Below are 13,562 nucleotides of genomic sequence, written 5' to 3' on the forward strand. Positions count from 1 at the left end.
GAGGAATTGCTTTTGAAGTTCTTCTAGTTCGATTGGAGTCAACCAAGCGCCATACGGTTGGAAAAGCTCTTCATAATTGTGGTGTCATGACATCAGCAAAGGAAGTCAATAGATATAAATCTTTTATTGCTTTGAATTATTATTTTTTTTTTGAATTACTCCGTATATATATTTTTTCTAATTACGAAATGAATTGAAATTTAAGAAGCTATTGGTAGAAAATGATGCCGGATAATCAATTGAGCATTTGTAATGGTGGGAAATTATATACTCCATCTTAAAATAGATGGATACTTTGAAAATTGTGACTCACAAAGTGCCCATCTATTTTGAGACGTAGGCACGCTATTGTCACTGCTTATAGAAATACTAAATCAAGTACTAAAGGACATAGTCTAATGACTATAACATTTTTATTCAAGAAGAGGAGGGAAAGGATTTGAGCACTGGTGGAGACAAAACGCTGTGTGAGTGTGCATATCTTGCCAATGTAAGATAAACAATTAATTAATTCATTAAAAAAAAAAAAGTTACCAAATATTATATAACTTAATCATACTTATTCACCTTCCAAAATAAAAAGTTTAAAAATTTAAGTTTAGAACATCTGCAGCACTGTGTTAAAAGTTTTTATTTTTTATTATTATTTTTTTTTTTAGTATGTTAAGATACATTGTCACCTTACTAATGTGTAAAATTATTATATATTTTGTACCACCCTTTTTCATGGCCACATCAACATATTTTCTCTTTCCTCCTTCCTCCCTATTTTTCATTACATTAACGAATCAACCTTATATTAACTAAGTTTGTAAAAATTATGTGTGGCTTGGGTATAACACATGATTAATTGTTATTGATAAATATATTTTTACGCAAAAGCTATAAAATAATATGGAGTTGTTGAAACTAAAAATAATTAGTTCAAAATTTTTATGTAAATTTACTATGATACATCACATTTACATAAAATATAAATAAATAAATATATATATATATATATATATATATATATATATATAAAGATAACATTGGAGATGCTCTTAGGAGATGGGCAAAGTAGGAAAAAAACTTTGATACACCTGTTACACCATGCAATAAGCGCATTTGGATCATTCGTACGCGTATATTACATGCATTGCAATAAACGGTATGACAGGCGCAACCAAATTTTTCTTCCCAAGGTATGTGCCCGCCTATCTTGCCTAGGTTAAAAAATATACACACACCAAACCAAGTTATGGGCCCTAAGGCCCACGCTACAGACGAATAATAACGATTCGGCAACATTAGGGTCCATTACACAAACAAGTTGGACGTCATTTCACGATAAATTTAGCGATACATTCTATTTATAGTTTGACGAGAAAGCGAGAGTCGAGCTAACGGCTAAGCCGGTTGACGAAGCTCCTGGCGTGGCGGTCGTGGGGTTTGCCGTTAGGATTTCTCTCAGGTCTCCCCTTTCCTCCTTCCCACTTTCCCCTCACAAACAGGAGAGAGAAAAACTAGAGAGAGAGAGTATTATTTGTGTGTGCGCGCGCACTAAAGAATACACAATGATTGTGATTGGCTTGTGATGGAGTAGCACCGATAATGACGACACTCAATCTTTTGCTTCGTTACAAAACTCAGACCATGAATGAAGGAAACCCCCAAAAAAACAAAGAATTGTAGCTTCCTTTTGTTGCAGACATCCCATCCCATTCTTGTAAGCTTGCTTTTACTTGTTCTCATACTAATTATGGAGTAGCTCTTTAATGGGTTTTCATTGATTTGTCATGTTCATCTCTGCTTTTTACAATCTGGGTTCTATCCCTCCTTCTCTCTGTTCAAATAGGTTTTCATTCAATCAGGTTGGATATTTTTCCTTTTTAATAGGTTTTTTTTTTTTCCCCTTTCATGTCTCTCTAAATAATTTTATGCTCATGGAGTTGTATGGTACTTTATCTGATCTGGGTTATGGTCTATTTTGTTCCTAATCTCTCATTTTGTTTTTGTTTTTTGTTTCCTGACTTTTCTGTTTTGAAGGCATTTCTGTGATGCCTTTTGATTTCAGATAAAGGTACCTTTACTTTTGACATTCTTTTCTTCTTCGTTTTTTCATTGTTCAGCTTTATATCTCCATTGGTGGCCCATTTGGTTTTAATGCTGCTTTTTCACTGCTACCAACATCCGTTATTGGACTTCTTCATTGCACATGCTTCTCTTTCTATAATGCCATTTCATTGCTTTTCCCAAATAATATTGTAGGTCTTTTCATTCTCTTTTGGGATTTCATTTGTGCCATTAGAGTTCATTTGTTATTTCTTTTTGGCCTTCTCATTTGATGGTCAAATTTTCAATTCTTCCAGAAAGAGGTTCTCTCTCTCTCTCTCTCTCTCTCTCTCTCTCTCTCTCTCTCTATATATATATATATATATATATATATATATATATATTATACACACACTGTAGATTTCTTTATTATCTGAACTATTTTTTCCTAACAAATGCAGGCTGACTTTCTCGGGATTTGATTATCCGGACTTACAGTGAAGAGAAAGAGATTTCACAAGGGTTTCTGAGGATTTTATGTTTATTATATATTTTATTTTACAACTTCTTCTTGTCTAATTTGAATCATGGGGGATCATTTTGTGTTGTTGGTCGATCGGTTGCTCACTGAATCCACCCTTGAAGCTGCTATTGAGAGCAAAAATCGTTTGCAGAAAGCCATGCCGTCAGCGAGTGAAGATATGGTGACTAATTTTTCTTCCCATAGGATGGATGTGGATGTTGGATTCGGACCTGGGAAAATGGTAGAGTGTAGGATTTGCCAGGATGAAGATGAGGACTCAAACATGGAGATCCCGTGTTCTTGCTGTGGTAGCTTGAAGGTCAGTTGTGGTTTATTGTCTGATTCAAAAATTTCCTATATTGTTTGTTGAGTGCCCAAATCTTACTAGCCTTTGTAATTATTTTAAATAATATTAACTAATTGCATATGAACTATCCTCAAGTATTTGTGAATAATTTCCCCATTTTAGTGAAGTATTAGATTATAGTATAAGATTTAGTTAATGCATTTTTACCATTTGTCAGGATTAAACACTTTATGTTAGTCATCTACTTGGGCTGTTTTCCCGTTCTTAAATCCCCATGGTACTTATGTAGCCTGTTATTTGCACGTGTGTTGGCAATATGGGGAGTGCAAGGAGGGTGGGTGTTGGCAGAAGAGTTGTCTATCTTTCCAACTACAAGTCTTGAGAGACTAAAGATTGGAAGCTGGCATACTAGCATATTGCATGCTTTATTTATCTATATTTAAACCTGAATTTTATTTTTCTTGGTTACTCGTTTATTCTGTGTATGATCTTTCCAGTGCTGAAAGTGAAAGCAACTTCGTCGGGAATAACTTATGGAATCCATTCTATATTTTAATAGTCTCTTCTTAGAAGGACCTTGGTCACTTCTCCATATGAGCAGAAAGTCCTAAAGGAGCTCATACTTCCACCCACCCCCTTCCCAGGGGGCATTGTAGACCATAATATATTATGGGGTGATGAGAATATTATTTTCAAAGAATTATGTAGTTAGACTTGAAAGCTGCTCTTCACACCCTCTGACATATATGCTTGTGGTGCACTATGTGACAACCTTTGAATGTAGGATTGCAATATTTTGATAGGAAATAGATTAAAGACCTCTCATTAAATTATGTAATCTTAAAGAATGATTAATATTATTTAATATAATTATTTCTAGTGGCTGAATTGAGGCAATTCAATAATCCATTTATCATTATCTTTTTTGTTGTAATTCTGCCATTCAATAATGTCATGTACTACATGTCGTTGTACTTTTGGTCTGCTCTGTCTTTATAATGAAATTCAAAGGGAACTTTTGTCCAATAAGAAAATGAAGATACACAATTAGAGCTTGATGGGTTTGTTTTCTATGCAATGTAAATCCATTTATTATTAACATTATCTTTTTTGTTGTAATTTTTTCCATTCAATAATGTCATGTACTACATGTCATAGTACTTTTTGTCTGCTCTGTCTTTATAATGAAATTCATAGGGAACTTTTGTCCAATAGGAAAATGAAGATACACAATTAGAGCTAGATGTTTTTTTTTCCTCCTCTGCGATATAATTTATAAATCCTTGATGAATGAAGTGATAAAGTTTTTTCATAGGATAGATGCTCCATTTCATAACCATCTGCTAAGAAAGATAATTTTGCGAAGTTAAGCAGTGTTTAGAACTGCAATTAATTTTCTTATCCATCTTAATTTCTCCAGGAAGCAGTGGTGCATGCATTTAATCTTAATGTCTTTGACCATGATATCCATTTCAGAAGCTGGTTTAAGTGGTTTAATAGTTATCAACATCATTATTGCATGGTGAACTATAGCCATCCTTTCCTCGATTTGGTTCCTATTTTCGAATGTAGAATTTGTAGGAATGGAGATGGTTACTCTTAACAACTAACAAGCTTTAACACTTCCTAACTTTCTTTTATTACTATTATTTTTTTTAGCTTTTATATATTTTTTATGGGGTAAATTACCTCGACCTCCCCTAAGGTTTGCCTTTATTACATGCGGATTAAAGTCTTGCGAAAATAACTCTGACACCCCTGTCAAGGTAAGGAACCGTTAACTCCGTTTACATCCTTGGTATTATCAAAATACCCTCAATTTAATTACATTTGGTAAGAAAATATTAAAATGACCAATGTACCCTCTCTCTTTTTCTCTCTCTCCACAGCTGCCACTCCCACTCTCCCTCTACCATCATCGCTGCTCCGTCACACTCTGCCTCCACCATTACCCCCCTTCACACTCTCTCCCTGTTATTCACTTTAGAAACCACCCCAATTGTAGACATCTCTTTCTCTCTCTCTCTTTCTCTCTACACTCTCTCTTGTCCCGTTCTCTCCACCGAAACACACGTGCACACGAGCACACATAAATAAAAGAATGCTCATTTCCCTCCACCAGCACACATACACACGCACAGATGGATCTTAAATCACCAAAATGTTAAACCTCAAAAACACATATTGGAATGAAATAATCAGCGCAAAAATGAAGAACAAACTATAGTTGTGCAATTTAGAGAGAAACGTGTGAGATAATTTAGGTTGCGTTTGATTTGGGGCTAGGTTTTGACGATGGGATGAATTGGTGGCAGCAACAACAGTAGTGATCTGCATGTGTGTGTGTGTGTGTGTGTGTGTACAAATTGATGAATAATTACTGTAAGGTTGTTGGAATGTGTTGGTGATGGTGAGAGAGAGAAACAAAGGTTGTGATGGTGTTGTGGAGGGACAGAGTGGAGGGGGGTGATGGAGACAGTGGAGGATGGTGGTGTAGTCGCCTTGGAAGAGAGAGAGAAGGGGGGGAGGCGGCAATGCGATGGAGATGGTGGCGTTGATTGAGAATGACATGTATGATGTATGTGTATATATATTCTGTAATGTATATACATGATATAATTTGTATATTAAATATACTTTTAGTAGAATAAATAAAATACATTATTTTGATATATATATATATGAAATTCCCATTTTCTTTAAAAAATATAATTTGAAAATTCTGCAAATTCTAAATTTTAAAAAAGAAAATGCCAGGGTTTGAAGAAGCGCAGGAGGTATTCATTCTTTCTTCTTTCTTTTTACGGGATTAACGGACCCGGGGATTCAACTAATTACTCCGTGAATTGCGGATATCTTTTCTTTGTACGCAGGGATGTTGTGACTAAAGAATCTAATGAATAAGGTGTGACAAGCCAATGTCTTGAAAGGGTCACTAACGAAATATCGCATTTACAAGCCGATAAGTATATTAAATTTACCCCTTTTTAAGGGGTAATTTGGTCCAATTACTAATGGTACAAATGGTGATTTCATTTGATTGATGAGGTTAATTTTGTAAATGTTCTGCGTATGAGGGTAGTTTGGGCATTTACATTTTTTTTTTTTTTTGACTTGACTTTGATGAAGTTGACGGTCAATTCACGGAAGATTTGGTTAGGGTTAAGTCAGCCAAACCTCAAGGGAGGTTGACCTTGGTTTTTTAAAAACTTTAATCCGTGTGTAATAAACAGCAAACCTCAGGGGAGGTCAGAGCAATTTACCCTTTTTTATATTATGAATTGACTATCAAGCAGGTAGCCCAACAGAGAAAACTGGGTTGTCAAGTTTCAATAAAAAGGTGTAGCGAGAACCAAGAGCTATGAGTGGAATGAGGGAAGTCTTAGTCCAAGCTGTTGTATTTAGACAATTTTCTAATGAAAAATATCCAATGATGTTCGGAGTGTCACTTGAAGTTATATCTAGTGCTACTGTAACTCCACTAATTCCATGGATCACATTGAACTCTTGAGTATATCATTTGTGGGAGGCATTAGCTACTCAGTCTTATTTTTCTCCCTAATATTCTTCATGTTAAAATGTTCTTAAGTGGTTGTAGATGGTTCAATGTGATAGTCATAGTTCTTACCATCTTTTTCATTATGCAGTATGCCCATCGCAGATGCGTCCAAAGGTGGTGCAATGAGAAGGGGAACACTATCTGTGAGATCTGCCACCAGGTATGCCATGATATTCTTATGCACACTTCTGATTCCGCAGGGCTCTTACTTATTCTAACCAATTATTTTTGCCAAGTTATATTGTCCTATTTAGTTGGATAGTTACCACCATCTGTCTAGCTTAGCTGGCATCTCCTATCCCTCCCTATGTGGAAGGTGAAGTGTCCAATTCCTATCAGATGGGCATCAGATTGAAGGAGTTGAGGAGGGGGGAAGACCTTACAGAAAAGTAAATAAAATATAATTAATCCTATATTTCGATGGTTGGTTACTTTAATTTGGTTTGAATGTGGTTGCAGCAATTCAAGCCAGATTACACAGCACCACCCCCTCTGTTCCATTATGGTGGTATTCCAATGAACTTCAGGTACATTTTTTTACACCTTTATTATTTTTTTGAGATATTAAAACTTATTCCTTCATAAATGTTTTATTTTTTTTCCCTCATATTTTACTGACAACAAATAATGGGATTCCCATATGAGGATTATCTTAGGGGACATTGGGAAGTTTCCAGGAGGGACCAGCATAATCCTCAACTTATAGCCATGGTTGCTGCTGATCGCAATTTTCTGGATCAGAACTTTGATGACTATTCATCTCCCACTTCAAGAAGCCTGATATGCTGCCGTTTAGTTGCTACAATTGTACTCTCTCTCTCTCTCTCTCTCTCTCTCTCTCTGTGTCTTTTATGAGATTTTTCAGAAGATGCAAAAATTTATGATATTGTATATGGTAAATAGGTTGAGAATGAGGTGGCTAACCACATTGACCCTGTAGGGTCATTCTCCTCAGCTGCTACATAAATATAGATATGTGTGTGTGTGAGTGTGTATGTTATATTTCTGGCTAAGTTACCTATGCAGGTAATTTTCCTAGATAGGCTAGGGTGACTGCCAGGAAGTTTTCATTGCTTTCCTACTCTTTCAGGTTACAATGCCCAATCAGGTCTTCAAATTATGCTGGGGCATAAAAAACGGCTCCAGCCACAATGCTGTTGAGATGTAACCAATCTAATTGAGATGTAAACAATTTTAGTTTGTTGGGGACCTTTGGCGGAGTACAATTGAAAATGAAGTTGCATGATGTTATGCATGTAGCATAGAAATCTCTATTTCCATGTTGTATGTGGCGTTACACTTGGGATTTCGGTGTGTTATGACCGATTTTTGCATCACTTGCAGTGTTAAATGTGCTCTGAGGTCTTGTTCCATCATATAATATACAGTTTTCGGCAGATGGCATTACTTTACTGAATCATGGTGTTTCGTATAGTTACTTTGATTATAAAGATGACTATAATAAAAATAATAATCAAGTGGAATCTTTTGTGTATTAAATGATTTATGATTTGCATAAATAGAAGTGAAGCATTCCTGGAGATTCTTTTTTTCTTATATCACAGTTATGTGCTAATAAACCTCTTTCTACATATCTGATAGATTTTTTTTTCCCTTTCGGTGGGTATGTTTTAGAATATTATTTATACTTTCTATACAAGTATGAAAATTTTCAAACCCATCTTTATGCTCGTAACTGTTGATCACGAAGCACAACTCCTAACAATAATTCTGTGTTGCGGTACTCTGGTATCCATAAAAGTGATACTTGAATTACAGTACTTTGGTATCCATAAAAATGTACTTGAATTTTACTTAATTAGAATCTTTTGTGTTAATAATTTATAATAAAAGTTTTATGTGAACAATATATATAGATCACTTCTTTTTCTTACCCAGCGATCCTTTACCTACTTCATCATCCTCCCTATACTTTCTATCAGGACAGTGTCAATGTTTCTTTCTAGATAAAGTTATTCTGATTTTATGAAGCAAGTATATTTGTGTATTTGCAGTTTATGGTTCTTTTGGTGTTACGCCATACTCTACCTATCATTATTAGTGGAGCTGGAGAATACTCAATTACATTGTTAATGGTGAGATGGCTATGTCACTTTTGTTTAGAATGATGATGCTCTTTGAACACAATGATGTTTAAAAAATATATCATTGTTTAATCTACAGCTACTGGTGTTGAGAACTGTTGGGATCCTTCTGCCAATCTATATCATGGTTAAAGCATTTACAGCTATCCAACGTCGACGTCACCAACAGGTCTGTGATATCTCAACTTCTGTTAAATGATATTTCAGATAAAGTGGTTTAAGTTGGTGCCCCTCACTCTTGTTGCCAGCATCAAGTATTGTACTTCAGCCTCTTTTGCTTTCAAAATGCTGAGTTTGTTTTCTCAAGTTCCCAACTTCTGGTAGATATTTCCCCGTTAATTTGTTCATTTCTCTTTCATAAAGTTTTCCGTAGTAGGCATGCTGTTCATTCATTACAATGCAGATAGTAAACTGGTCTGTAATTTCCTTTTTGATAACGGAAGAACAATGCTTGCATCCTGCGCAGGGAGGATGAAGTTCATCCTCCCTGCTGACGTAGCCCAATGACCCGCTAACACTAAATATTAAAGATGAGATGGGCAACACCCCTTTTTCCTTTTGTCCTTGTCAGTCTCTTCTCTCTCGCTCAAACCAGGTGTTCTCTCCCTAACTCAGGTGTTCTCTCCCTCTCTTATGTCTTCACTTTAAGTCCGCCATAAAGCCCATCTTCGAAGCAAAGCATCCAAACGAGGTCGTTTTCACTTCCCCATTACCCCTTCCCGGAGATAACCCAACAATTCCGATTAAACGCCGACCAATTGTTGATTGTTGATGCAGTGAGTGAGTGAGTGATAGTTTTGATCATTTTTGGAAATGGAAAAAGAGGTTCAGTCGAATTACACATACATGGGATGGAGCTTGAACGATCTGAGGATCAATGACGATTTGGCTGCCTTCAGTGACTGCAACAGCGACCGATCCAGCGAGTTCTCAACGGCGTCGTCTCAGAGCCGGCAACTCCTAGTCGCCTGCGATACGGATAATTCCAACGAGCTGATCCGGTAACTCGTCTCCAGCCTCAAGGCGAGCTCAATCGAGGATCAAAAGCAAGTAACGATGGAGATCAAGCTCCTCGCCAAGAACAAGTTCGAGAACTGAATCAAGATCGCTTGCACCGGCGCGATCAAGCCGTTGATTTCGCTGATCTTGTTGTCCGATCCTCTGCTTCAAGAGTACGGCATCATCACAATTCTAAACCTATCTCTCTACGACGAGAACAAGGAGCTGATAGCTTCATCGGGAGCGATCAAACCACCGGTCAGAGCGATCAAGGTCGGCATATCAACGGCGAGAGAGAACGCCGCGTGTGCCCATCTCATCAAGGTTGGCACATCAACCGAATCAACAAATTTTCTCGCTCAAACCAACAAATTTTCTCGCTCAAACCAGGTTGAACCCGTAAAAACGGGCATTGCCCATATCATCTTTAATATTTAGTGTTGGACACTTGTCAGTGCGTCATTGGGCCACGTCAGCTTCATCCTCCCTGCGCAAGATGCAAGCATTGTTCATAACAGAAGGTGTCCCCACTACCTTTTGGGGTGTGACTACTCCCTTCGGATACCCACAATTAAGTTATCCCCATGCCATGGGTAACAGTACTCCTATGATTCTCAAGTTATTTCTATCCAACTCTGTTGGCCATGTAAAAATAAATTTTCTTTGATATATATATATTTATATATATATATATTCTGGATGCAGGTGATAAATCATAAATTGTCAGGTTACTGCCACAAAAAATTTTAACGCACTGGATTTCATTGCTTTTTATTTTTCTCTGCATTAGGATTCTCGTAACTTTGCTCTTGCCACATCAGACGAAGAAACTGAGCTGCCACAACTGCAGCTTCAACCACATCTCATTCATTTTCAGTAAATGCTGCTACCTTCACTCACTTTTAGGAAGCTAATCGCACGAAGTATCAGCATGAGAGGAGCAAAACAGAAATTGCTTCCTGCAATTTATATTGGGTGCAGAAGGAAGTCTTGTGACTCCATTTAGATGCTCACTTATGACCGGGTAATGCAATGCGACTAAGCACTTATATTGCTGTATCATCCTTGAATCTTCTGCGTCTCTAGAAGAATTCGGAAAACTGTTTTTTTAATTAGGAATATAATCCACTGTATATACATTATACCAAAAAAAAAAAAAAAATGAAAGAGAGAGAGAGAAGCAACGAACAGATGTGGAGAAAAGTGTTCATTATTAAGATTGGCTGAAAGCAGAGAACACTATTGATGTAAAAATGTTTGAAAATAGAATTATAGAATAGATTTTCCTTTCCTTTTTCCTCTTCTTCAATTGAAACTTTAGTTTAACGATCGAAGTCTCTCTCTTTCCCATGTTGTTTATGGTGGAAACATAATTCAGATAAAGTTTGCAGGTCACTTCTTTCATATATTTTGTAGGAGCGCATTGCTTGATTTGAGACCATCCGTTTTCAGATATCTTTGCTCCAGAATCACTTTGATGCTGGAATTGATAGGATTTTGATTGATTAATGCCTGCTACTACGAACCATCTCATGTTGATCTTTCAAGTGCCAGTCTCTTCTGTGTTTGGTGTCTCAGAAGTCCATGAACAGTGACTATTATGAACAATTGTACTGTGCATTCTTTCTTTTTGGTAATTGTTTAACCAATATTGGCAATTACCATTTAGATTTTATTTTATTTTTCAATACATTCATGTACACAATCAGATCATCAATCCGTAGAGTAAGATAAGAACCAACATCAACCGAGGTCACACAGTTAATCATTAATTATACACCAAAGATCTGATATCCTCTATAAATAGAAAATCATAGGAAGCCAGACTCTCTAGCATCATATAAAAGTAGTTTTGAATCCTGCTATAGGTTGTTATAATAATGTGAGGTTGTCAACTTGAGAGACCATCTAAAACTGATCAGAAGTGTTGTCACAACTCACCGCTTATTTATTGAACGGGTTAAATGGGTCAAGTTGTGTTACTTGTTTAATAACTCGTGCTTTATACAATTATTTAATAGGTCCTGTTTCAGTTGAACTATATAATATAATATAATCTTAGGTTGATATGACATGAATTGGCTATCATTTTTTTTTTTTTTGCTTGCTCTTGCTTTCATGTTTTATTGAGCTTATCGATTTTAAAATTTGGGAGATTTACAATGTCCCCTTCTTTTTTTCCTTTTTTTTATCATTTTATAAATTAGAGTGTATTGATAAAATAAAGATTCAGATAGACTTATTTGTGGGTTGAATTTTTTTAATTCAGATATTAAATATTTCTTTCTAACATTGATCGCAACAGTAAATCATATCATTTCGGTTGATAATGTTCTTGAACGAGAGGTGACATGAAAGTCTATCCGAATGAATAGATACACTCAGTGAAATTCTTTTATATTTGTAAAAAAAAATTGGCTTTCATTTAATTGATTGAACCAAAATTTGTGAATAGTGTATAGACAAAGATAAATGTGTGAAAATGCATATCACAGTGTTTTGGGTAAAGTACAAAGACACCCCTGAGGTTTGAGGAAAGGACAGGCAGAGGAAAGTTGAATTGTTTTTGGACACACACACACCCTTGTTAAATTTGTCCTCCAAACAGAGCCTTAAATCAAGTGAAAAGTCCACTTTACCCTTCACTATTTTATTAATTTTAATTATAAAATTTATAAAACTTAAATGGCCAAAATACCCTTTTCATATATACTTATATATATATATATACACACACACACACACCAACAATCAGTCACCACCGCCCCCAATCTCCACCAACCCCCAACCTCCATAATCACCACCCACTAAAGAAGATGCCGAAAAGGAGCTCTGCCACTGCCACCTCCTCGACCTCGCCAAAGCTCAGCCTCGGTTCGGGCGGCGAACTCTGCCTCGGACAAGCCGGGTTTGACCAGGATTAACAGAGACGTTCCCCACGCCAGCGTCTTTAATTCTTGACAGCGGTAGAGAGTTGATGTTTAAGCCTGCAAGGAAGATTTGAGGATGAGATCGGTGCCGCCGCCACCACCACCCTCTTCCCCTCTCTCTCTATACACATGCATACACACACACATATATATCACCCCCTCATCTGTGCACATCACCATCCCCAATTCTCATCTTCGCACGGAAAGGGCTCTAACTTGACTCAAAACGGACGGCAGAAGCAATGGCCACTTCAGCCTCCTCGGCCTTGTAGGTGACGGCCGTCGGACTGTGCTCATCTGAACCTTGTCGTCATCGGAGCTTGGTCCTCGCCGGATTGTTTTTGCTCGTCGGTCTCTTGTTGCTCGGTTTCTAAACTTCGCCACACTGTTCAGTCCATGGCCGCATCGTCATCGGAGCTTGGTCCTCGCCAGCAATTTCAGGGTTTCGCCAATGCTTCTGGGTTTCGCTGCCACTGTCGCAGTCATCGCCGTCGCCGCCACTGTCGCATTCGTCGCCGCCACTGTCGCATTCATCGCCGCCACCCCCACTGTCGCAGCCATCACCACAATCTCTCTCATATCTTCTTCCTCTCTCTCCTTTTCACCTCATCTCTTCAACTATAGCCGCCCCTCTCTTCCCCCTCTCTCTACACCCACCACCGCGGCCACAACCACCATCCATCTGATCTCCCTTCTCTCTCCTCTGGTGAACTATATAATATACACAGGCGGGTTTGGGTTCGGGTTCGGGTTCGGGTTTAATCAAAGGGTATTTAAGTCAATTAAAATGTTAATTTTATTTGAAAGGGTAATAAGATCAATTCACCATCTTCAAGGTCTCTTTGTCCATTTTTCAAACTTGAAGGAGTGTCATTGTCCAAAAATAGGCTAACTTTTCTCTGCTTGTCCTTTCCCCAAACTTTAAGGGGTGTCAATGTACTTTACCCTAGTGTTTTTTTAGTGTTTTATTCTGCTGTCAACTCTATTGTATTTGGAACTTATTCTAGTTCTATTTGACGGTACGATCGATCCAAACCATTTATGATTGATCCAACTGGGCTACAAACGATTGGCTGCGAGCTATTATTTTTCGAAAACGCGTGAT

The 13,562-nt window shown here is 37.2% G+C and overlaps 1 protein-coding gene across 5 annotated transcripts; it reads left to right on the plus strand.

Annotated features, from left to right (window-relative positions):
- Positions 1 to 1,330: 1,330 nt before the first annotated feature.
- Positions 1,331 to 10,694, plus strand: LOC132284392 (uncharacterized). 5 transcript variants are annotated; one of them, XM_059786499.1, is made up of 9 exons: positions 1,331 to 1,708; positions 2,029 to 2,062; positions 2,496 to 2,876; positions 6,512 to 6,583; positions 6,883 to 6,950; positions 7,080 to 7,230; positions 8,439 to 8,519; positions 8,608 to 8,697; positions 10,318 to 10,694. In XM_059786499.1, exons 3-9 carry the CDS (start codon positions 2,622 to 2,624, stop codon positions 10,405 to 10,407), a joined length of 807 nt encoding a protein of 268 aa, XP_059642482.1. In that variant the 5' UTR covers positions 1,331 to 1,708; positions 2,029 to 2,062; positions 2,496 to 2,621; the 3' UTR covers positions 10,408 to 10,694. The 5 variants fall into 5 exon arrangements, with proteins under 5 accessions (XP_059642482.1, XP_059642479.1, XP_059642480.1 ...); XM_059786497.1 differs by lacking the exon at positions 1,331 to 1,708 and adding an exon at positions 2,251 to 2,357 and having other exon boundaries at positions 2,048 to 2,062; XM_059786496.1 differs by lacking the exon at positions 2,029 to 2,062.
- Positions 10,695 to 13,562: the final 2,868 nt, after the last annotated feature.

The sequence above is a fragment of the Cornus florida genome, unplaced genomic scaffold (assembly GCF_030987335.1).
Source record: "Cornus florida cultivar Cherokee Brave unplaced genomic scaffold, ASM3098733v1 CherokeeBrave_3.0.0_Hap2_Chr11, whole genome shotgun sequence".
Lineage (NCBI taxonomy): Eukaryota > Viridiplantae > Streptophyta > Magnoliopsida > Cornales > Cornaceae > Cornus > Cornus florida.

Excerpts from the sequence above, each read along its gene's own strand:
- LOC132284392 (XM_059786499.1), top strand. The coding sequence starts at position 2,622 with ATGGGGGATCATTTTGTGTTGTTGGTCGATCGGTTGCTCACTGAATCC. Across the intron at positions 6,951-7,079 it reads GGTATTCCAATGAACTTCAG|GGGACATTGGGAAGTTTCCA; the intron begins GTACATTTTTTT and ends GGATTATCTTAG. Across the intron at positions 8,698-10,317 it reads AACGTCGACGTCACCAACAG|GATTCTCGTAACTTTGCTCT; the intron begins GTCTGTGATATC and ends TCTCTGCATTAG.